The following is a 26,086-nucleotide window of genomic DNA, read 5'->3' on the forward strand; positions in this document are numbered from 1 at the left end:
GATCAAGAGTTGTGTGCTTCACTGACTAAGCCAGCCAGCGCCCCTGGTGCATCATTATTTTTAAATGTCATTATGCATTTCAACTTCTTTTGAAATAAACTTCAATTACAGTAAAAACTTGAAACTCAGAATATTTATAAAAATCAGTCTGTTATATCTATCTATCTATCTATCATCTATCTATCATCTATCTATCTTTATCTCCTGCTTTTCATTAGTATACAGTAATAAAATTTGCAAAAAAAAATAAATAAGGATGTAAACCTTAATTTAACAAATTATTTTTGGATAGAGCATATGTTTAGATTGTAGATCTCTAGAATTTAAAATACAATTTGGACTACTACTCCCAGAGAAACAAGAATCAGTGAGGAATATTAATGACACAACATTTTACTTGATTTGTCTTATTTTTTATAATAAATACTGTAAACCATATCCCAATATAGTTTTTTTTTTTAAAGATTTTATTTTTAAGTAATCTCTACACCCAGTGTGGGTCTCAAACTCATAATCCCAAGATCGAGAGTTGCATGCTCCACTGACTGAGTCAGCCAGGTGCCCCATACCAACAAAGTTTTGTCTCATAGATATTCTCTTAGGACATTCTTGGTGAATAACATATTTGATAATATATTTTTTTATGAAATAGAAGTATCTTCATTTATGTTCCCTAATGATCCAATAGTTATTTGTGATGCTACCAGCAAGTCATTCCTAGGAGGATTACTAAGTAATCCTTCAAAAGTAATAATTTGCTATTTATTCATCTATTTATAAAATCAATATAAGAACATTGTACAGGCATTCAAAACCTAGGAAGGATATGTAAACATCCCCACTGTCCCCCTTCCCCCACCCACTACTGTTTTACTCTCTATCATTATCTTTACACAAGTAATTGTTAAATCAATGAATAAAACAAACAAAAAATCTCTATAATGCTACGCATTAATTTAATGTGTTTCAATGTATTTACCTATACTCTTTCATCTATGCATATACACAAAATGTTGAATTTTTAAATAACTTTCATTAATAGAATATAAGTATTTTTCCAGATATTTTTGCATTAGTACAAGGAGAACCACTTATTCCCTCTCCTCTCTTTTCCAATGTCCTAACGTGGACAGTTTCTCTGGGATTGCAAAGTAAGTTTTTAACTTCTTCCTACCCTCTTCACTGTTCCCTCTAAGAGAAGGAGTGATGCCTCCATGAGTTTAGGGAAAGCAATTTAGTACATGTGGCTGAGTCCTTTCCTTTTTTGGGGGGATCTGCTTCTCTGCATATGTTTGTGATCTTTTCTGCTCCTACTTTCAGAGGATACATACTCTTGAGTCAGAGCTTCTTACCCACCAGTGAGAGTCTGGTTTGAGCACACTTCTATCTTTTTCTCCTCTACTAGAAGTCAGGTTGTTCTAAGTAGTGTAAGTCATTCAGATCCAGACTGTATAAAAATCAAAGTAAAATGGGGGTGGGAGGTATAGGAAGACCCATGGTAACTGCATATCTAAGCTGTATACTATAGTTCCACTTTAGAGATTTAAGTTCACCTTTATTTTCCATCTGTATTATTTCTTTATCAATAGCTCACTTGGTTGTGGATTCAGAAAAAAGGAAAAGGAATAATTGTTGCCTTTAGACCTCAACAACTATTATGGCAAAACATGCAAGAGTGGGCCTAAGAGACAATTCAGGAAAGAAGAAATTGAGAAAATGTAGGAAATGTGAGGTCTACTTTTCTGATTTTATGCCTTCTAATTTTAAAATACAATTTATAATACAGTATTAGTTTTTTGATATGGATTTTAAAAATTATGCTTTATATTCACATCTTATCTACCCATACCTCCTTAAGAGCATAGGTATTATGCAGGGTTAATGGCTATAACCATATGTGTTTTTCCTTGTAGTACATGCAGTCAGTACTGAAGGTCAAGAACTTAAGTGTTTACACTTTCAAAATGTCCTATGACTTCATCTTTTAATGCTGTGAAACCTAGTTAAGCTTATGTTAGACTATATGGCACTAGTCCGACAGCATAAACCATTTGGCAGCAGAAGAACACGGATAGAGTGCTCCCTATACATTTCTAGCCTCCATAATCATGACTGCAGAATCAATTGTCATTGATTTACACATAAAATTGCAACATGCTTTTCTAAAAATTGGGTAATTGCAGTTGCTAAAATGAAAAAAAGAAGAAGCAGAAGAAGAAAGGACATTCTTTATTCTATTACTCTCACCTTTTCAAAATATTTGATTTCATACTCCAAGATGATTCCATTTGGACGATCTGGCTCTTGCCAAGACAAAGAGATGCTGTTTTTTGCAATCTTCCCCTTTTTCACATTGGTGACTGGAGAGGGAGCTGCAAAATAGTGTAAATAAAGGGTAGCATGATTAACAGAGCCCTGAAATACAATGAGATATAATGTAGTGTAATTATTACATTAACAATTTAACAAGAACTACATTAACAATTAAATTTTCCTTTACCCTGAAAATTTTACTTTCCTTTATGTAATAAAAAAGTTCTACAGATTGTAAAGTGTTTTACAAATATAAATCAAGTATCCTGAGAATTTTCTTAAAACTAGAGTCACATAAAATCTTAAGTATATATTTTCTCTATAAAGTTTAGAAACATAAATGAACTACCTTATATATCTTCCATGTTTCTAAAGTTATTGACACTGCATAACATATATCCCATTATGCTAGTACACATGATTATCTATATTACCATATTTTCACAACATTTTGGCTCTTTTAATTTTTTTAATCATGTGGGTCCTATAATCATTCATAAAATCATCAGTTAAAGATAGTGAGGATTGCCTTCAAAATTATATCATTAAACTTGTGGTATTTCTTGAAAACAATAGCAGATAAAATAAACATTTTCCTAATCTGAAACTTTTTCCTCTAAGATAAGGAACAAGAAAAGGATGTCCACTCCCACGACTTTTATTAAATATAGTATTAGAAGTCCTAGCCACAACAATTAGGCAAGAAAAAGAAATAAAAGACATCCAAATTGGAAAAAAGTAAAAGTGTCATTATTTGCAGATAACATGATACTATATATATAAAAAGCTAAAGACTCTACCAAAAAAGCTACCAAAATTAATAAATTATTTTAATCAAGTTGCAGGATACAAAATTAATATACAGAAATCTGTTGTGTTTCTATACACTAATAATGAACTAACAGAAATAGAAATTAAGAGAACGATCACATTTACAAATACATTAAAAAGGATAAATACCTAGGAATAAATCTAACCAAAGAGGTGAAAGACCTGTATTCTGAAAACTATAAGACACTGAAGAAAGAAATTGAATACAACACAAATAAATGGAAAGATATGCTATGCTAATGGATTGGAGGAATTAATATTTTTAAAATGTCCATACCACCCAAAGCAATCTATAGATTCAATGTAATCCCTACCAAATTACCAATGGCATTTTTTGTAGAACTTTAACAAATAATCCTAAAGTGTATACAGAATCACAAAAGTGCCCAAGTAGCCAAAGCAGTCTTGAAAAAGAATAACAGAGCTGGGAGTATCACACTACTTGATTTCAAACTACACTTCTAGGCTATAGTGATCAAAACAGTATGATATTGGAAGAAAAACAGACACATAGATCTATGGAATGGGCTAGAATAGAAAGTCCAGATATAAACCCACACATATATGGCCAATTAATTTATGACAAATGAAGGAAGAACATACAGTGGGGAAAGAACAGTCTTTTCAATAAATAATGCTCAGAAAATTGGACAGTCACGTGTGAAAGGATGAAGCTGAACTATTATCTTATGCTATACACCAAAATTAATTTAAAATGAATCAAAGACTTGAACATAAGATTGGAAACATAAAACTCCTATGAGAAAAAAATAGGCAGTAATCTCTTTGACACTGTTCTTAGTGATATTTTTTTTTTTAGATATGTCTCTTCTGGCAAAAGCAACAAAAGTAAAAATGTAAAAAAATGGGACTGCATCAAACTAAACTTTGCACAGTAAAGGAAATCATTGACAAAATGAAAAGGCAACCTATTGAATACGAGAAGATACTTGCAAACCATATTATCTATAAGAGGTTGATATCCACAATATATAAAGAATTCATACAACTCAATAAGAAAAAAAAAAACAATTTAAAAAATGGGCAAAGGATCTGAATAAACATTTTTCCAGAGAGGGCACATAGATAGTCAACAAGCATATGAAAAGATGCTCAACGTCACTAATCATCAGAAAAATGCAAATCAAAACCACAATGAGACACCACCTCATACCTGTCAGAATGACTATTATCAAAAAGACAAGAAATAAGTATTGGCAAGGATGTGAAAAAAAGGGAACCCTTGTGCACTGTTGGTGGAAAAATTGGTCCAGCTGCTGTGAAAGCAAAATGGATTCCTCAAAAAATTAAAAATAGAACTACTATAAGATCTAGCAATTCCTCTTCTGGGTATCTCTCCAAAAAAGAATGAAAACACTAATTTGAAAAGATACATGTACCCCTATGTTCATTGCAGCATTATTTATAATAGCCAAGACATGGAAGCAACCGAAGTGTCCATCAATAGATGAATAGATATAAAAGATGTTGTGTATACTTATGCGATATATATGGTATGTACCCGTATACATACACACACACACACACATACACATACACACAATGGGATATTACTCAGCCACAAAAAAATGAAATCTTTTGACAACGTGGATGGATCTAATAGGTAGTATACAAAGTGAAATAAGTCTGACAGAGAAAGACATATGATTTCACTTATATGTGGAGCTAAAAAAACCAAAACAAACAAACAAAACAGAAACAGACTCACAGATACTGAAAATAAACTAGTTGTTGCCAGAGAGCTGGAGGGGGAGACAGGTGAAACAGGAGAAGGGGATTAAGAGGTATCAACTTACAGTTATAAAATAAATAAGTTACAGGGATGTAATGTACAGCATAAGGAATAGAATCAATAATATTGCAACAATTTTGTATGGTGACAGATGATAACGACCTATCGTGGTGATCATTTTGTAACGTATAAAAAATATTTACTCATTATCTTGTGCACCTGAAACTAAAATAATATTGCATGTCAGTTATTGTTTAATAAAAAAAGAAACATTTTCCTTCAGTTCCATCTCCCCCAAATATTTTTTAGAAGTCACAAATACTTATGATGTTCATTGCTATCTGTCAGTGCCTATTGAATGACTTTTCTGATGAAAATAGAAAAAAAATCTATGCTATTTTAATGTGTCTGGATTCCAAACATATGTATATTTGATTCAACATCCATTTTGTCAATCTGTAGAGATATGTATAGATTCTGGGTTTGACAATACAAATATGTGTTGATTAATATTTTTCTTGATGTAGATGATCTTTATTTTTGCAATTTTTAGCTTTGATTAGGAGAGATCATCGTGGACTAATGGAAGGAGTGTCTGTGTGTGTGTGTGTGTGTGTGTGTGTGTGTGTAGAGAGAGAAATCATGTATATTATATGATATGTATATGATATGTATATAATATGTATATTATAATGCACATATAAGAAGGTAGAAAAGATGCCAGTGATAGTGAATAGTGTATAACCAGTGAAAAGTGTATAGCCCTATCTGAACAGTATTAAACATGTGGTGAGATTAAATTTTATATATATATATAATATACGGTAATTTATAAATTATATGTAGAATGTATATATATTACATAACATTATATATATATATATATATATATGTATGTATATAATTTATTCACTCAAGAGTAGAAGACAAATCCAGAATTACATACAAAGATCAACATCGTCTGGCACCCTGCATCTTTTCTTACTTTACCTCCTGCTAACTGTGCCCTCGCTTTCTGCTCTTAGGGCACTTCAGACACACTTCTGCTGAAGACCTTTGTACAAGCATTCTAACATTCAGAGGTGCTTCTCACCCTGACTTCTCCACGACTCTCTCCCTCTCCTGTGGTTTTCTCACTGAGACCTTTCCTGTCCACTCTATGACTGAAGTAACCAATTCCCACCCTTCCCCTCTCTCCTCACCATACCCTCTGCTCCTCTGGGGTTTTATTTTTCTCCTTAGCTCTTGCCCTTGCACTACCTGATACACATCTCTGAATGTAGATTTGCTTTTTTCAATCCTCTCAAGTAGAATGTAATTTTTATGAGGACAGGGATATTGTTTATTCTAGCCACTGCTGAATTTCTAGATCTAAAACAATGCCTGGGACAGGGACAGAGGAGGGTCCAATAAATATGTATGGAATGAATGGCTGGTAAAAATCAAAGTAATGCATACAAAAACTTAAACCTTTTAAAATAAAAATTATTTTGTCAACAAAATTAACTATGAAACTCAAGGTTTAAGTATGTCTTTCAATAAAATTAAATAGAAACAGATATGATCTGTAGGAGAGAAAAATTAGCTGTCTAGTGTTTTATATACCCATAATAGGGTGATAATGACTTTGGTACTTCAATGTGTACTCTTATTGTTTCAATCACAGAGCTTTGTGATACTCAGGCTCAGAGGGCTCATATTTTCAGCTTTATCTTGTTTTCTTAAACATGTCCAGTTCCTCAGAATTTTCTGCAGTACTACAGAACACACAGTGTGCATATAAAACCAAATTGTCTAAAAGTATCTGAAATTGCATTTTGTTTACCTCCATGAAATTGTAATTGACTGGTAGTTCTCACAGTCATATTTTGATATAGGTTCAAAGTCCCTATTGATTTCCTAGTGAGGGAAAAGTCATGCCATATTTGCCACTATGGACAAAGCATCGAGAAGACATGGAAACAAGAAAGAACAAGCTATGGGCCCCATAGTTCATACAGTATTTATAGCAAAGTAGCAAATACACTCAAGTAGAAACAGTAACAAGTTGATGGTAGTGCCACTTTTCTATTCATAAATTGAATTTAACATGTATGCTCCATGAAGGTAGGGATTAATTTGATTTAGTTCACTACTGTAAAAGAATTACCAGAAAATTACTTGGTATCTAGAAATTTAAGAAATATTTGCTGAATGGATGCATGAATGAATGAATGGGAAATATATACATCATGTATCACTCAAAACTGAGTTTGTCTCGTAAGTGCATAGAGTAGGATCTTATTATTTAGAGATTTGTGTTTTATTTTAAAACTTAATTCTTTGGGGCACCTGGGTGGCTCAGTCAGTTAAGCATCTGCCTTTGTCTCAGGTCATGATATGGATCCTGGGGTCCTGGGATTGAGTCCTGCATTGGGCTTCCTGCTCAGTGGGGAGTCTCCTTCTCCCTCTGCCCCTACCCCACACTGATGCACTGGCACTCTCTCTCTCAGCCTCTCTCTCAATAAATAAATAAAATCTTAAAAAAAAAAAACTTAATTCTTTAATAAAATAATTAACCATTTCAAAGTGAAGCTATCAAATAAATATTAACATAGATATAACCAGCTTGAAGTGGAATACTTTCGTTTTACATCCATCAAAGTTAAACAGAAATTGTGTGGCTTTCAAAGACTGCTTGATTTTAAAAAACACCATTGTTTTCCAAACTCGGTTTTCTCAGAGGCTAAACAGTATTCTTTAAAGCTTGGTCAGAATGGGGAGAGAAGACCATACTCAGGTTAGAATAGTTCAGGAATGAAGTTCAGTAAAAAAATTCCTCTGTAACAAGACCATCTCTGCCGCATTTGGGTAAAGCTGATGAAAGTGAGGACAACTGACAGCTCCTGGGGACATAATGATGATGCACAAATTGTGAATGGCAGTGCTTTACTTTTGTAAAGTATTTTATGGATATTATGCACATTAAAACCACCGTAACCAGATTTGTCAGCATCAAGGGCATGTTTAATTTATCTTAGTCATCTTGCCCACTGATACCTTTCGCTCTACCCACTGAACCTTTTATTAAGTGACCCAGGAACAAAATGAGAATGATGACTTCGAGAATTTCTGCTTGTGAAATTTTGTTGGATGATGTGAAATCATAAAACTATTACTGGGTTAGGGTAGGAAGCACAAAAATACTAAAAAAATCAAGTTGTGATTAGAACAAAGTAATTTACATAAATTCTAAATTTCACATTTTGGATCTGTGGAAACATTCCAAATTGTTTCTACATTACAGCTTCTATAGTGGAGCTGACTTTAAGTACCAGTATAATAAGCAAGATACTGATCCTTCAGGCTAGTAATTGTTCCCATTATGGGCTAATTTTTTTTTGTCTGTTTGCTTAAATTTTTTAGTTTAAAATAGTTTTACATTTATAGAAAGATTATGAAGAGAGTATAGGAAGTTCCCATATATCCCACACCTAGTGTCTCCTATTAGGAATATCTTAAAGTAGCATATATAGTACATCTGTCACAATTAATGAACATATTGACACATTATTATTAACTAAAGTCCATACTTTATTGAGATTTCCTTAGTTTTTACCTATTACCCTTTTTCTGCCCCAAGATTCCATCCAGTATACCACAGTACATGGTATAGTCATCAAGTCTCCTTAGGATCCTCTTGACTGTAAAACTTTCTCAGACTTTGTCTGATTTTGTGATTTTCACATTTTTGACTGGTCAAGTATTAGACTATCTCTCAATTGTTTTTGATTTGATATTTTTTAATGATTAGACTGGGGTTATGAGCTTTTGGGGGAAAGATTATATAAGGGTAAAGCTCCATTTCATTACATCATATTAAGGATACACACTATCAGCATAACATCACTATTAGGTTAACCTTGATCGCCTGACTGTAGTAGTGTTAATCAGGTTTCTCCACTGTAAAATCATTCTTTTTTTTTTTTCAGTTTTCTGTACTGTAATCTAAGGGATGACGTCACTATGTGCAGTCTGCACTTAAGGAGTGAGGAGTTATACTCTACTTCCTTGAGGCTGGAGTATTTGCATAAATTATTTATTCTGCACAGGAGATCTGCCCAGTCTTCCTTATTTGTTTTTTGTTTGTTTGTTTGTTTAATCATGTATTTATATCAGTATAGACACATAGATGTTTTTTACACTTTGGTATAAAATCTAATGCTTTATTTTGTAACTCAGATTGTTAAAGCTTTGACCATAGATTACTCTTTCAGTTAGCTCCTATGTCTCTTTGACATACCCCCAGCATTGTGGATTTGTTAGCTTGCTTTTTTTTTTTTTCTATAGTTTTGTTTTTGTTTTTGTTTTTGTTTTTTTTTTTTTACTCTCTGGCACTACTAGATCAGATGCTCCAGGCTCATCTTGCTTATTTACAATCTCAATTCTAGAATCAGTACTTTCTCCTAGGAGCTCTGGCTTCATTTATTGGAGAATGTTTTCAGAAACCAAGATCTGGATGCGCTCCTTCTTACTGGAGTGTCATTGTTTCTCCTTCAGGTTAACAAGCTAGGAAATAAATGTGTTTATATCAACCTGTGTATAACTATAAATATACACATATATATATACATATATATGTATATTAAGGTAAACATGAGTATATACTGATGCTGCCAACTCTAATCAGTTGCTACACAGATCATTCTTGTTTCCACACTACTTATCTGCAAACTTGCACTCCAACAGTTGTTCCCACTATCTGCCATTCATTTACCTAATTGTTCAATTCTAGTATATATGTCTAGTGGTTAAAGAATTGCTAATCCATATCTGTTTGACTTACTGATAATGATACAATGTAGAAATCTCTAACATCTCAGCAGCTCAAGCAATGATATACAAAACCCTGACATCATTGTAAAGCATGCCATCCTAACTCTTCAAATATGGAAACCTAGTTTAAGGCACACTGTCTCCACATGGGAAAGAGTGACATGACACACATAGCTTTGAAGTCAAACAAAATTCACTTCTAATCCTTTAGCAGCCAACCATTTTCTAGCTGCGTGGCCCTGTTTAGGTTACTTAACCTCTATGAATGCCCTTTTTATATTTAAATAGTAATAGTGATAAAATTCATCTTTGTAAGGTTGAAATATGATTCCATATGTATAATATCAGGTATAGGGTGGGTGCCAAATAAATACTCTTTATAATAATATCAGTTGTAAAATAGCAGACAATTGTCTAAGAAGACTTCAATAACGGATTCTCCATAACTCCTTAAGCCTTCCAACATGCATCAATCAAAATTATTTGTAGCCTCTTTTCTGAACTTGTCACTTCTCTAAATGTTGGGTGAGATCAAAAGGCAAAGTACCTATAGAGATAAGATGTTTTTATATTCTATGGTGAATTTCATGAATCTACAGTATTAATGGTTATAGGTAAACCTCCCTGATAATCATAGATTTTTTATTGCACTAAAATGTGTTGAATTTTTAAGTGTTAAAATGACTAATAGTTCACTTAGTATAGAATGTCTATAAAAATGTCTTTAAAAGAGAATGATGAAAACATAAAACTTAATTGTGTTAAATAGAATAAGAAAATACCATTCATCCGTCATTGGAACAAATCCTTTTTGTGTAGACAAAAATAAATTATAGATAGAATCACGTGTTGGTTACTTGCATTTAAAAAAAAAACTACAAAAAAATTTAAAAATAACATATCTTCATGCATTTGACTTATTTACCTGTATTTGGGGTCTTAAAGCTTTGAGAAAAACAGACAAGACAACTTTGAAATCCTGTCTGTGACAGTCCATGAATGTGTTAAAACTTCTTCAGATGGCACTACTTTTACTTTCCTACAAAAGTCCCTCCACTTGAATAATGTATTAGTTTATTTGCACACAACTTTTTTTTAAAAAAAGTATCTAATATTTGATTTCAAGTTTAAAATTTGGATTGTCGCTGCCAGCTGGAAACCACTACTTATCTCTGCCGTGCACAATTCATCATATTTAGGAGCTTCTTGTTATCCAGGCAGGTCTGGGCCAGTTTTTCCTAAAAGTACAGATTATCAGGTTTCCTTCCAGGAAATTCTGACTCACATAGCCAGACCTGGGCCAAGGATTCCCTGTTTTTAATAAAGACTCTCTAACTGAATCATTTTACCAGTGAAATTTGGGAATTACTAAAGGTAAACCATGCTAAGATTCATTATTCATTTAATAAAATTATATAAACGTAGAAAACCGAAGTTAGAAGCTGAATCAGTGTTGATGTTTTGTGAACTGCTGTTGTCTTGAAACTTCAGCTCACTGTTACTGACTGTTATATGCTGATCTCTGTTACCATATTTCCCTTTCTTCATTTGGGTATTATTTCTTCTTATATTTGGTATTTTCTGATCCATTAGTATTTTATGTAAGCTGATTTGTTTGTTCATTTTATACATAATCTAGTTTAGTCCAACGAGAGTATAATCTCCATAAAATCCGAAAACTCTTGTGTCTTTTTCTTTATAACCTGGTTAGTCATTAGAACAGTCTCTGGATGATACTAGATCCTTAAAGTCCTTGGTAAGTAGGAATGCAAATGGACAATGATCTTCTTTCTGTTACAGTAGATCTGTTTGCATTTTTTAGAGTGTTAAATAAATGAAGTCATATTGTATGCATTCTGTTTTGACTGGCTTACCAAAGAACATGAGGAAACTGTTGGGAGAAGTGGATATGCTCACTATCTTGTTGTGGTGATGTTTTGTAGGTTATACATACATTAAAACTTATCAAATTGTGCACTCTCTGTGCAGTCTATTATACATCAATTTTATAGCAATAAAGCTGCTAAAGTGTACATGTTTGTGTCTGTGTATGTTGAAATGACAACTTCTTATAACTTATAACTGCTTCCATCCTTGTTGACTACACCATGATTTTTCTCCTAATTAGACTCTTTTTTAAATCTTCCATGCTTCCAGTAATTTCTTCTAAGAACAGGTAATTATGTCTTCGTCCCTTATATAGACTGGAATAAATATTATGAAAATTAATGACTACGATCTCTCTCTATGGACTTGACTTTTTTCCCTTGTATTGCACCACAATTTGATGGTACAATATAAAGGAAAGTTGTAAATGTACAATAAGTTATAATAGATTCATAACTTAAAATTAATTTTAATAAAACTGGTAAATTTTTCAATAAATTCATGCAAAATAGAATGAAGGTAAAATAAAATAGGAAGAACACCAGATGTCTAAGCTAATTACTGACAAACTGACACTGTATCATTTTCTATCCTCTTATCATGAGCAAGTATAACCGTTACCTGTTGAACTTGATTCATCCTGAAGTTAAATAAACTGAGGCTATTTAATAATTCCTGTTTGATACCAATCTTGCACTGCTGCCATCTGTTGGACAGTAATGTCCCCACAGTAGGTCACTTTGTGCCATTTCTACTTTCATAATTAGGCGGGCACGCTGCAAACATACTTAGAGCTCTCCCCAAAATGCCAAAATGCATCAACCTGAGACTTTAGAGCATTTGAGTTAATATTTGGATAGTGCTGAGAACAATGCCTGCATACAGCAGAAACTACATCAGTTTTAGAGCTTTAGAGTATACATCAATAATTCGAAAGTAAGAAAATAAGTCAAGTAACTACACATTTTAAATAAGTGAGAAATGCAGTTGAATTAAATTATAAACATATCTGAAGTTGTTAAAATGGAAAAGGTAGAAACTTTGAAATACATCCACTAAATGTTATATCATATATCTTGTATTTTGTATCATATAGAGGATATAAATTATACATATGTATATATATGCACACTTATTCTATACTTAATATATACATATCACTACATTGTCATTTGATACCACTGGGCAAGGAAAATCAGTGCAGTGCCTTCTCAACACACCTGGTATCCATGCTCTCTTCTAAAGAAAGAGGGCATGTTAGCGGTTTCTTTCTCAAATAAAAATTCAATCTGCTCATTCAGACAAAACCCACAATTACTCCATTTTAAGAGCCTGCAACTGGATCTTTTGATATATGATCTTAGTGAAGATTTGAAAGACCATTCCACAAAAACCTGGCCTTAAATGTCAGTAGTTCTAGAAAGATGATATCCTTTTTTAAAAAAAGAACCTATGAACTAAAATGTCCCATTAGGTAGAGCGTGTTTTTTTTCAGACTTGAAAATTGTAAGATATTGAAAATTGTTTTCAGTGGGAAAGAAAAGCAACTTAATTGCAAAGAAGTAATTTTTGGCATGATCAGACTTAATAGTATTAAACCATATGCTTCAAATATCATTTTGAAGTCATATTCACAATGATGTTAATTAGAAAGGAAAATGGGAATAATAAAAATAGAGAACTATGCACTGGCATTTATTGTCACCATTTTCCAAAACAATCATGCAAATTACAAAAACGAATATTAAATATAACAATGTATAAAATGACAACGTGCCTCTGTCTGGATAACAAAATTAATCCCACATCAAATAAATTAACATAGAATGTGTTTTCCATTTATTGCTTACTGCCCTCTAATAGAATTTTTAGTATACAAAGTGGACTTCGTGTCAATGATTATTTAATCTCAATAACAACAGTACCCATTTTATGAGAAACAGAGTTTAAACAATTTTTACAGTACCCTTTTAAGATAAAATGAAGTTATAGCTAGTAAATAATGCGGCAGAGTTGGAAAACTTTAATCAACACAGTATTATTCAGTTACATTATATTCAAGGAAATACAGTCCGATATATAATTTTCAATATTGTTTATCCATATTAAACCTCAATTAAAGATATGACATTAAGTTTTATAGGTGGATAAATAGTAATTATGTCAATATGCTCATAACTCATGTTCTTTTTTCATAAAAAATAATCTCTTATTATAAATACACATTCTAAAAGGTCTTAGCCACAGAATAATCCACCAACAGTAACAAAGACATACAGTGGAAACTTTAATTCATTTCTTAATTACTTCAAGATTTCCACAATCTAAACTAGTCTGATCTAGCATTTTGAAGAGCAAAATAAACACATTATAAATATAAATAACTGATGTTTTTTCCTTTATCACTTTCCATCGGTCTTAATTTTATATACCTATGCAAGCAATAGGAATTATTTAATTCAACAGGAATCATGATAATAAGTTATCGTTTATTATTGACTGTTTAAAAAAACAGATTAGATTCCTAGTGTGCCATTAAAGTTCGAGGCCATCACATCTACTTTCCCTAAATATCTCCACTCTGAGGCCATCTGCCAAGACTCCTTTAAAATCTGAAATTGTGCCAGTAGAAACAAACAAACAAACAAATTAAACTTTATGACTACAAAATAACTAGAGAGAACTGAGTGGTACTTATCAGCTGATTTCATAAACATCCCAATCACAATATCTTTAAATAGTATAATTTCTAGCAGTACATGACAGCCTATAACTAGAAAAAATACAAGATTAATGATTACAGCAAGTCAAAATTTTAAGGTCCAGAGGAAAGCCAAATCAAGATATTCTGTTCCAAATTAGCAAAATTATCAGATATTTAATTCCTTGGCCCTTACCATGGGACTAATTTTAGGGAGTCAAACCCACATATTCTCCAAGTTGTGGAAAATCTCAGCCAATACTCAAATTGCATGTAAGCCCATTTTCTACTTACAGTGATCACACAGAAATTTTGAAAGCCAACAAAATATAACACTATACATTTGTCATCAGAAGTTCAAATGGCATAAAGTTCATATTTTTTTTTTGTTCCACTGAACAGTAGTTTGGGTTCATATTTACCAAAACCAATTATATATATATATATATATATATATATATATATATATATATATATATATATATATATATAATAGAGTACAAAATTCTGGCTGTAAAATGTCCAAGAAGATACATTTTTATAACAGTTGCACTTGGTCACATAGAATTGTGTCTACTCTGAGTTGTATAACCTAAAGCAATGATTCAAAGCAATTTTATCTACCATAACACTTCTAAAAGAGAGCGTTCAAATGTGTGAGAACTCCCTATATATACTACCATTCTGATGAAACTCGAAAATTTTCTTCTGGGAAAAAGCCCCACGATAAATCACAGTCCCCACAAGCACTAGTGGTCCCTAGTGCTGCATGTGCTGCAGCTCTCCATGTGCTGCACCACAGATAAGATGGACGATGCATTTTGAGCAATTTTGTGCGTGCCACGTGCAACTCAGTCTTCACCGCTCAGAACTGCTCAGTTAAACTCTTCAAGGCAAATATTATCCTACAGATAGACATGAATATCCTCTAACCTTTATATATTTAAAAATACATATTTCACAAACGTTGATACTTGATGGTAAATAAATGATAACTTGCAAGGAGTTACAATAGAACAAGAAGTGTCTGCACTGTGGAGTAACACAATAGGGATGTGGGGGTTTCATGTAAATCTCTCCTTTATTTGTCCCAGCACATGCCTTTCCTGAAAACTCAAGCCACCTACCTCTTTCTCTGCCACAGGGTCTTTTAAGGGACCTCCAAAGGGAAAAAGATTAGTATCAGAAATCCTCCACTCATCCTCCCTCCTTCTTTCAAATTATTACTGAAAAACTAATATGTGTCAGGGACTAGTCACTTGGGCATCTGCAATCAACGACTCCGCATGTCCTGGTGAGTGATCATAAAATTGGGATATTAAAAATAAATTGTTTGGGAAAATATTATATACCACAGATACAGAAAGTGAAGCCATTCCTCTGAGCATCTATTTACCTGCTTCCCAGACTATGTAATTCTTGAGTACAGTGAGTGACCTCATTTGTCTTTGTAGCCTCTGTAACTAGAAAGAGAACAAGCACATGGTAGGTGCTCAAGGATTAAAAAAAAAAAAAAGATCCAATCAATCAAGAAGCCAATGAAATAAGAAACTGCTACAAGATATTTTTGACAAGGGGTAAAGATGTAATATCATCATTAAAAACACAATGGAATCTTTGTTTTCAAAATCTATATGTAAGACTGACAAATGCCATTTTTACTTTTATGTTAGCTTTTATTTAAAAGCCAAAAGGGAGTAAACTTGAAAAAGGCCTTCATGACATTATATTACAAGTTCAAGTCTATCTTATGAACAAAAATGACACAAGAATAACCAATTCTTGTGAATAGAGGGAAGAATTGGGGCAGGTGAAAATTATCAAGAATTGCAATAAATATATTTCTAATGTGCTCTTCAAAGACATGGTTATACATAATTGACTGTTATAACATCATGTTTGTAAATGCAGAAAATCACTAGAGATATAGAAGTGAAACAAGGCAGAGAAATTTGTGATCCAACAAAATCATTCAAAAATTCTGGAAACAAGGTTTATTTGCACCTGTTTATAGTGAGTGTCCATAGTTAATTAATGGAAGCAACAGTCAGAAGATTTAATACACTTTGGTTGAGAATTATCTTCAGTAGCCCTAGACTGCTGTGTTGAGTTCTTCTTTCAATTAAACTCTTCATCATTTTTCTTCATTCACTGCCATTAGTCCATTAATTTTCATTTCCTACTATTGCTGTTATATCTGCCTAAAGCCGACCGTATATTATTTTTTGAGAAAGTAGGTAAAAATAGTATATAAATTCATAAATTTATATATAATAATATACAATACACAAATACATATGTAAATGTATATGTGCACATAAAAATGTATTCATAAGTAAATATATAATGCATAAATATATATGTAAATAAATTTAGTGCATCTATGTTTTCAGTACGAACAGCTCATAAGCAGTGGAGTTAGGATTTAAACCCAGATATGTCTGATTCTAAAGATAATTTGCCTGCTGCTTCTATATATAATGAAACATCCTTCTTCGATTAATTTTACTAAGCATCTTATTATATAGATATACTTATGCATATATATTATATAAACATAGATTATATGTATTGATATCCCATACGTATATAGATCTGTATATATGTGTATTTCATACAGGCACACACACACACATGCATCTAAAACAATTTCACCCACTTATTTCAAAGCATCATATGTAATTAAGTACCTAACCTAAAGCAAAATAAAGAAATATTAGGTACAATTTAGGACTAAAATAGATTCTTTTCAGTTCACAAAAATACTACGTGATACTTATTTTTAGTGTAGTTTTCTGTATTTCTGTGACCTTAAAAATGACATCAATAATACAAACACATTACTTGTTCTGTAACAATAGAATCCAGATATAACACACAATGAAATATTCGAAAGCCCTGTATAATAATTAGAACTTTATTTGGTGAAACCAAGTCCTGAGACCATACCAATATCTTTGATATATCCTTAGAATGTATTATGTATTATGATAAACATAGTTTGGCCCAAATACAGGCATATAATTCTGGATTTCATTTATCCGGTGAGCTAGACACACAGACACATTTTAACACAGCCCTGCCACAATATCCTTTTGTATTACTTTCCTATTACTGCTACAACTACCACATACTTTGTGGCTAAAAATACCTACAAATGTCTACCTCGTGGCTAAAAATACCTACAAATGTCTTCTCTCAAAGAGGTTAAAAGTCTAAAATAAAGGTATATCAATAAGGCTGCATTCCTTCTGAAGGTTTCAGAAGGACATCATTCCCTGCCTTCTCCAGTTTCTTGAAGCTATTGGCATTCTATAGCTCTACCCCCTTTTCTCTACCTTCCAAGCACACCACTCCAGTCTCTGGGTCCATAGACATATCTTTCTCCAGCTCTAACTCTATTGTTTCCTTTTTACAAGGCCCCTTATAATTATATTGGGCCCACACTAATCATATAGGATAATCTTTCAATCTTAAAATCCTTAACTTAATCACATCCACAAAGCCCCCTTTGCCATGCAAAGTAGCGTATTCAGAGATTTCAGGGACTAGGATATAAACATTTCTGTGGAGCCATTACTCAACCTACCACATTAATACATATCCTGAGTTTCACCATATTTTTGGGTTTAACCTGTATCACTTTATAGGCTTTGTTTTTCCACAGAATAGTATGTTTTAAGGCCATATATTTATGAGCACATCTCTATTATGGAACTGTTAAATGCACCTATCAAATTGTATTTTATGTACACATTTCCAAACACTTTCCATAAGGTTACTTAAACAGAGCACTTTAATATCTCATTTGAATTCATTTATGCAGGGCTTTTTTTTTTCTTGAAAATTCATCTAATTCTCTTTGAAACTTTACCAAATATTTTAAAAATATATTCTTTTGCTTCACCTCCAAATCACTTTTCCATTCATCACATGTCTTCTACAGAAATTACTGCAATCTCTCATCAACTGTTTAAAAATTCTAATGGAATAAGGAGAAAATTCCCACTTGAATTAAATTGTAATGTTGAAACCAAATGATTACTAATTTTTGTAAGACCCTGAAGTACCCAACCCAGGGTATGCTCTGTTCAGAAATAATTTTTGTGACTTTTCCTATTTCTTCTAGTAAATGCTCCAACCAGACACAATGCTTTATTAAGATATAGTAATTAAAATGAAATATATAAATGGCACAACACAAAAAATATGGGTCTGTATAACTTCCCCATTACCTTCCTTGTATGCAAATTGTGGTATATATAGGTAAGGGAATTTACCATTAACAGACAATATTACCTTACAAGGACCACATAAAAGAAAAGGAAATTCACCTATAATTTCCAAATCCTGACTAACACTTGGTCATAAACTAAATATACACCCTGGGCAAGTTCATGAACATTCATGACGCTTTATTACCACATATTAAATCCCAACTTACTGCCATTGAGAATTTAAAATTTGTGTCATAGGTGTTTGGGATCAGTACTCAATTTTTATCCACTGTTATAGGTCTCCCAGCACAGAGAGGAAGCAGTTGCATTGATTGGACCACACATATGGGCCAAGAATAATATTTGCAGTGTGTAGATGAAGAAGTATGCTTGAAGGCATAATAGTCCTAATAGAATTGATATGGTCTTTTTCATCTTCAAAGGGTTTTTAGCGTGTAGAAGAAACTAAGAAATCAAAATAATACATACCTTGGTACTGATTCACATGACCATAAGGAAAGAGCTGGGATATTTAAGTAGATTGACAATTATAGAAATATTCATAAGCATTTTTCTAGATGTAGGCTGTTTGACTCTACTCTTTGTTCTCTGAAAAGTTCTTATGTTTGCTAAAATCCTCAGATCAGGGAATAAGGAGAACTTCCGTTCTAGTTCTTCCACTATCTTGGCATTAGGAGCAAATCACAGAGCCTTTTTCTGTGTAAAATTAATGTGCTAGAGCATAATATGTCTGCTATTTTCTCTGACACTTAAAAAAATTCTACAAGCAAAGAAATGAAGCACTGGAAGGAAAAAGAAAAGTTCACCTCGAATTGATCAGAGAAGCCCTGAAACATTGACCATTGGTCTAATTAAATATCTGCATTAGTGAAAATTACCTAATCTAAAAAAAAATTTAAATCTGATTTTTTTCAACTCTTGTATCCTAACCATTTATTATGCTGTTAGAATTGAATTAAAACATTTCCTCACCTGATGATAGACACTATAATATTCTCAACGAAGAAAGATTACAACAGTTAATTATGTAATAACTGTATACAAGAACAGGTTCTATTTGGTGAGACACACTTAGCTGTTTCAGATGAGAGTTGCTTAATTCGACCAGTAGTTATAGGAGGTAGGTCATTTTGAGGCAGAGTTGTTCTGATGAAATAGAAGGGGGAAATTTGGTGGCTCTATACAAATAATTTTAGCAAAATGATTTGTATTCTTCAGATATAGTATTTAATACTTAGGAGAAATGTTTCTGTTTTCTGATCAACTTTATCAAAGTCTACTAATGCAGTGCAACAAACAAGTACCAAAAAGTGTAACTAATCAAAAGTGATATACAGCTTCTTGGAAGCACTTTCATGTTAAATCTAAATCCTTTCTCTTCTACTGTAAAACTCTTCTGCACTTAGACAATCCAATGTCCTATTGCCTTATTATTAAATCATTCCCACATAAAATGATGGAGGTATTGATAGGGCAATCCAAAGATGAATTGGCACTGCATGTGTATAAGAAGTTCACTAATTTGAAACAAAATTAAGTATTTTTCATTTCAGAATATGGACAAAAATCGGTAAAATATTCTTGGATTCAGCTGCACTGTAGCTATTTTTAAATGTACATATTTTAAACAGCCAAATCAGCATTAAATCATTTGAATACAGGAATTACTACAACCATAACTAACTTTGGCTATTTAGACAATGAGATTATCTATCCATAACTAACTTGCACCTACTGGGACTTGGAAAGCTTAATGACTTTTTGATCAATTACATAATGCCTAAGGTTGTTTTTTTCCCCATAATTTAGTACTCATCTCTTTTCTTTTTATCCTCTCATGAGTAAATGGTACCAGGTTTTTGATCTGTATTTCCATCACAATAACATGGTAGGGGAGGAAAGAAATCTCTTTTTACAGTGTTCATTGCCAAGAATCTATGAATGATGCGCTAATTTTTGTAAGTGTGCCTAAATACAGTAAAAGTGTCATTTCATGAATATTTGCACAAGATAAAAATATGAAAAAAAGAAACCCACAATATTTTCACTTTCCCTCTTTATCCACGCATTACAAAGACATTTTTTTCTCAAACTTATTCTGGAAACTTAGCTCACAATATACTTGTAAAGAAGGCAAACAGAGCTGTCATACTGCGTTTATAAGTTCTCACAAAGAACCTCTGGCTTCCTGCCAATCAGAAACTATTTCTTATTGTATTTGGTGGCCATCCATCTTAACAAGTTCTGGGAAACCTTTCCAAGAGGGCCTTAAGGGTGTGTATCACCAAACATTAAGATTAGATATTTGTTTCTTCATTAAGAAAAATACATCCAAAAAATACATCAAATTATGGATAATCCATAAAGAGTAATAAAAGGCTTTTCATTTTTATGAAATACTAAAATACTATTGATTATATTTTGCCAGAAGTACCAACTAAGAATACTTTAAAAAAAAATCTATAATTAAGGAATGACCTAAATTTCTGATGTAGAAGCAAAATTACCAAACCTGCTAACCATAAATTCATTCATAGGATTTCAACTCTGTTATTTCTCTTTATGAAATTGGATTCCATATTGAATTCTAGAGTGAATTTGGAATCCAGCTTAAGTTCTGCCAAAAAGTAATGAAATCAGAAATTGGGATTATATTTGTCTCACCCAACTCACAAAGTCAAGGGATTCAAAGCCGTATTAAATGTAATATTAAAATAATAAAATCTCTATATTAAAAAAACACACACACATCATGATTTACAGAGTTAAAATTTAAGCATCCATTTCCTTTTTCTTTTTTTGTGGTGTCTTATCAAATCTCAAAAGCTTCATACCGGGTCCTTTTAAAAATGTGTCAGAAATGAAATCCTCTGGTTTCAGAATTGAAAACAGTATTTATCTGTTCACATTAAACACCATAGTAGAATCTTTCTTCGTTTAAGTAAATATTTGCAGAGAGGCTACCATGTGCCAGGCATTATTTTAATTGCTGGAAAAACAGCATTGAACAACATAAGCAAGTCTCGTTCTTTCATGAAGCTTACATTCAAAATGCTATCAATTTATCTATAAACTGTTAATTTAGTGATCAAGAGGCCACAAAGAATAATCATACCATTAGCTCAAAATATTCCATTGAAATCACATTATTGTATCACATTTGTCTTCTTAACCTATGCTAAGGTGAATTCCCCACATCAGTTAAATTAATTAATCAATTAATCAAGCCCATTTACTTCTTGGAATTGTATATATGAATATAAATATTAATGTAAATTTGAATGTATATACATGTTTATATATACATATATATATATATATATATATATATATATATATATTTATATTTATATTTTCAATCTCATTTGAATGCCTTCCCATATCTGTCTTCTAAAATATAAGCTGAAGGCTGTGGAAACAAAAAGAAGGCAGTGAATAACCACATGGAGTTGAAGAGCCTTATGAAAGAATTTAAATGAAGCTTAAAATGGGAATTTTCCCATCAGACAAAAAGGGCAGGGACCATTTGGACTAATGGGAATGTAAGTATAATGACAAAGTGCAAAGAAAATGTTATATCACACTTAGTGATGTTTGCATAAAGGATATGTGTTCGTGAAAGCAGAAAAGAAAGCTGGAGTAAGAGTTAAAAACCAGATTAATGCTGTATCACTGATTTTATAACTAGGATAGTTTGTATTATTGTTGTTATTATTATTAATATTTTACTTTGGTGTAAATCCAGTGTCTCCAAATAGAGACTTAGCTTTTGAAGACAGTGACCAGTCTTCTACAATTCTATGCCCTAACTCTCAATACAAGCAATTGTATACAGCAATCACTCGATAAATGTTTGTGATTTTTATTGCTAACACGACTACTGTTGGTGTCGATGGTGTATGGCAAATGCAATATTGTTTAATAACGATGAAAAAATCTATAGAAATCAGAAAAAGTGATATCACAATGGCCTGGGGGAAACTGCTGTCAACCGGGACTTGAATGATAGGATATGAATAGGTAGAAAATAAGAGAGAAAAGGAATTTTAACAAAAAAATGTCCAAAGGCTCAGATATGGAAAATATCAAAAGGGAGTAAATTATATTGACATTAAAGATACTGTCTTCTGGATTGAAGTACTTGCAGTAACAAATGTTTGGGTAATAAATTTAAATAGTTATGCTGGGTCCAAAGTACTAAGGATATTTTAAATTAGACTGAGATTAAAATGTATTCCAGGCAAGAAAATACACAAGCATGTGTACATGAGAGCACACACACACACACACACAGAGTATACTTATATCTCTATAAAATATAGATATATAGTCTATTTACACATTTATAAAGAAACTACCATCATGAAAGCGGCATAGTAAGAGGATACCTCTGCCAAACTGTGTAGGATATCTGGGATGGGAAGAAGATTGGTGGATCATATGACATGGTAAGAAACTATGAAGTCATTGCTTTTCATAGGAATAAAGGGAAAGAAAATTAGGTACTGATAAATTGTTTTGTCTTTTCTTACATAAGCTGTGTTCTTTCTCCAAGGGAATTATAATGCTATAACTGCTCAAACTCAAAGCCTACAATGACTAGCCCCAATATCCCTTATTTATGTTATGAAAAATAAACACCTACCCAGTTGAAAACTTCAAGGATATCCCTGTATCCAAATATTAAATTGATCACAAATTAATTAGTCACAAATTAAATTATCACAAATATCCACTGAGTCATTTCTACTAAGTTTGTTTTTTTTTTAATCTTCCCTCATCTTTATTAAAATGCCACCAAAGATCAAGGCCTTGCAATCTTGCTGGCCAATTTAAACTGCCACTAAATGCTGCAATGTTGCCATCACCTGTAAATTCAAGTCCCCTAGCCTGGCATACAAAGACCTTGACCCTGCTCTTCTGGTATCACACTTTCTTTCACTACCCCATCAGATGCATTTCATGCCAGCCATCTAAATTTCTCTGTCAACAACTGAGTACAACATTTCAAAAGTCTGGAGGCCAATGGTAGAGACAAATTCTGCAGAGATATCAAACAGGTTGGGGACTGAAATCAATTTTTAGAATTAGTTACAAGATGGCTAGTGGTTTTAGATGAAAAAAAGAAAAAAAAAGCAAGAATATTAGCTTCAAATGAGTAAAGAATAAAAAGAAACTTAAAAGTAAGTTATATTCACAAGATGGGGAGGGTATGCACTATAGTGAGCGCTGTGAATTGTGTAAGACTGATGAATCACAGACCTGTACCTCTGAAACAAATAATACATTATATGTTAAAAAAAAAAAGAAGAAGAAGAAGAAGATAGTAGGAAGGGAAAAATGAAGGGGGGGGTGGAAATCGGAGGGGGAGATGAACCTTGAGAGACTATGGACTCTGAGAAACAAACTGAGGGTTCTAGAAGGGAGGGGGGTGGGGGGTGGGTTAGCCTGGTGACGGGTATTAAAGAGGGTACGTACTGCATGGAGCACTGGGTGTTATACGCAAACAGTGAATCATGGAACACTACATCATGGAACACTACTAATGATATAATGTATGGTGATTAACAGCATAATTTAAAAAAGTAAGTTATATCCACAAGAGATTATAATATTGTATAATTATTCAAGAGAAGACTCAGAACTCTGAGTAGGAGGAGGCAGATAAAAGAGATGGGTTTAGATGATTTACATTATAAAGAGCTAAAATAGCCAACATTCATACACAGCTTGTATAACTCTACTCTGAATTCACTAAAATATACTCAGCCCTCACATATACTGACTATTGTAAATCTAAAAACAACCCTATGAAATAGGTACCAGTATTATGCCCATTTTACACATGGGGATACAGAGGCAGGCAGAGGTTACAAATGGTATTGGAGTTGACCAAATCTGGAGATAAAGAGTCCATATACTTAACCATTGACACCACCATACTATACTACACAAGTTGTGTCTAGAGGAGGCAGGAAAACTTGGAATACTTAGGTACATTCAGATATGTAGAAGTTGCTTTACATTTCTTAAAGAAATCCAATATTTACCATTGTAGCATTGCTTAGGTTTATCATACAAGTTAGGTTAGTCGATGTATATTTTATTTGTTTCTAAATCCTAAGATAAATGTTACACACACAATCTTTGTTCAACATAGAAAAGTTTTTCTTTCTCCCCCCCCTCCCATTTTGGGACACCAAGTATCAGGATCAACCACTCTTTAAAATTCGAGATAGTCTAGCAGTTCTTATTTACAAGGGCTGGTTGAAGATTCCTTCCTAAATCTGAGCAGAATTATAAGATGCTGACATTAAGTGAAATAAAAACATTTGAGTTAGGAAGAAAATGTATATGAATCAATTTTTAGGTAACCATAAGGCACATAACAGGGTATTTTTGTTTGTCTTCTTAGCAATGTGACCTGATTATTCATGATCTTTTTTAAAACTATCCTGATTTATTTTAGTAATTCCAGTAGCAGAGTTCAATCTGTATGTAATATGCCTTTATTAGCCTATTTTCTCTTATGTTTGCATTTACCAAAAGGAAAGCAAAATGATTGGGATGAACTATATTTAATTGATCTAGGTAAAATAAATACCCTTGATGTTTTTAAAAAAACAGAAAATATGATTACATTATGAGAATTTCTGTCATGTGTGTAACTATGGTATTATATGTACTTTACTTCATTTATCTTTTTACAATGCTGATAGGTTGCAATAGCTGCTTATTTCTTAGTTACCAAAAAATAATCTTTCTCTTCAGAAAAACTTGCCAGTAATATCACAAGATGTTCTGACATTGAGGCTTTGTGAATGTTACTGTAATATTTACTTATATAAAATAGAGTTTAAAAGAAAAATAGGGGTGCCTGGGTGGCTCAGTTGGTTCAGCGTCTGCCTTCAGCTCAGGTCATGATCCCAGGGGCCTGGGATTGAGCCCAACATCGGGCTCCCTGCTCAGCAGAGAGTCTGCTTGTCCCTCAACATCCCCCCCTGCCAACTCATGCTCTCTCTCTCATTCTCTCTCTCAAATAAATAAATAAAATCTTTTAAAATAAGAAAAAGTAAAATAGGTAAAAACAGTCTTTTTGTCTCTCATAATTCTTTAAAGAATTATTTGAAAATAACTATTTTCAACTTCAGAAATGTTACCATTAATATCATAAAGTATTTATACACAGTCAACACGAATATTACTAAAAAAGTTTCACATAGATGTTATCAAATAAACTGAATACAGGTATTCTTTGGCTTATTAATTCAATAAAAATCTTTATAATATATGAATAATACACTAAGAAGGGAACATTGTGAAAAAAGAGTAGATTCTAGAGAGGAGTCTGAGACTATTGAACTTTAATACTATGTCTACAAAATTTTAGTAATAATGTTGCAGAAAGAATAAGATTATGGAAAATATATGAATCTATTGTTTTTATAAGATTTACTAATATTTTTCTTAAATCTTTGCAAAGAAAAACAAACACAGAATGGAATTCTCTATTTCTGTCAGAAGAGACATAAATTTATTTTCTATTAG

At 32.4% G+C, this 26,086-nt stretch overlaps 1 protein-coding gene across 13 annotated transcripts in view; it reads right to left on the reverse strand.

Moving 5' to 3' along the window:
• Positions 1 to 26,086, reverse strand: part of EPHA5 (EPH receptor A5) — a 343,456-nt gene that overhangs the window by 96,495 nt on the left and 220,875 nt on the right. For all 13 annotated transcript variants that reach the window (XM_078068724.1, XM_078068722.1, XM_078068726.1 and 10 more), the window contains one exon: positions 2,248 to 2,372. In XM_078068724.1, coding sequence (XP_077924850.1) covers positions 2,248 to 2,372 — 125 coding nt within the window. The remainder of the gene's footprint in view (positions 1 to 2,247; positions 2,373 to 26,086) is intronic.

This window comes from Halichoerus grypus, chromosome 3 (genome assembly GCF_964656455.1).
Source record: "Halichoerus grypus chromosome 3, mHalGry1.hap1.1, whole genome shotgun sequence".
Lineage (NCBI taxonomy): Eukaryota > Metazoa > Chordata > Mammalia > Carnivora > Phocidae > Halichoerus > Halichoerus grypus.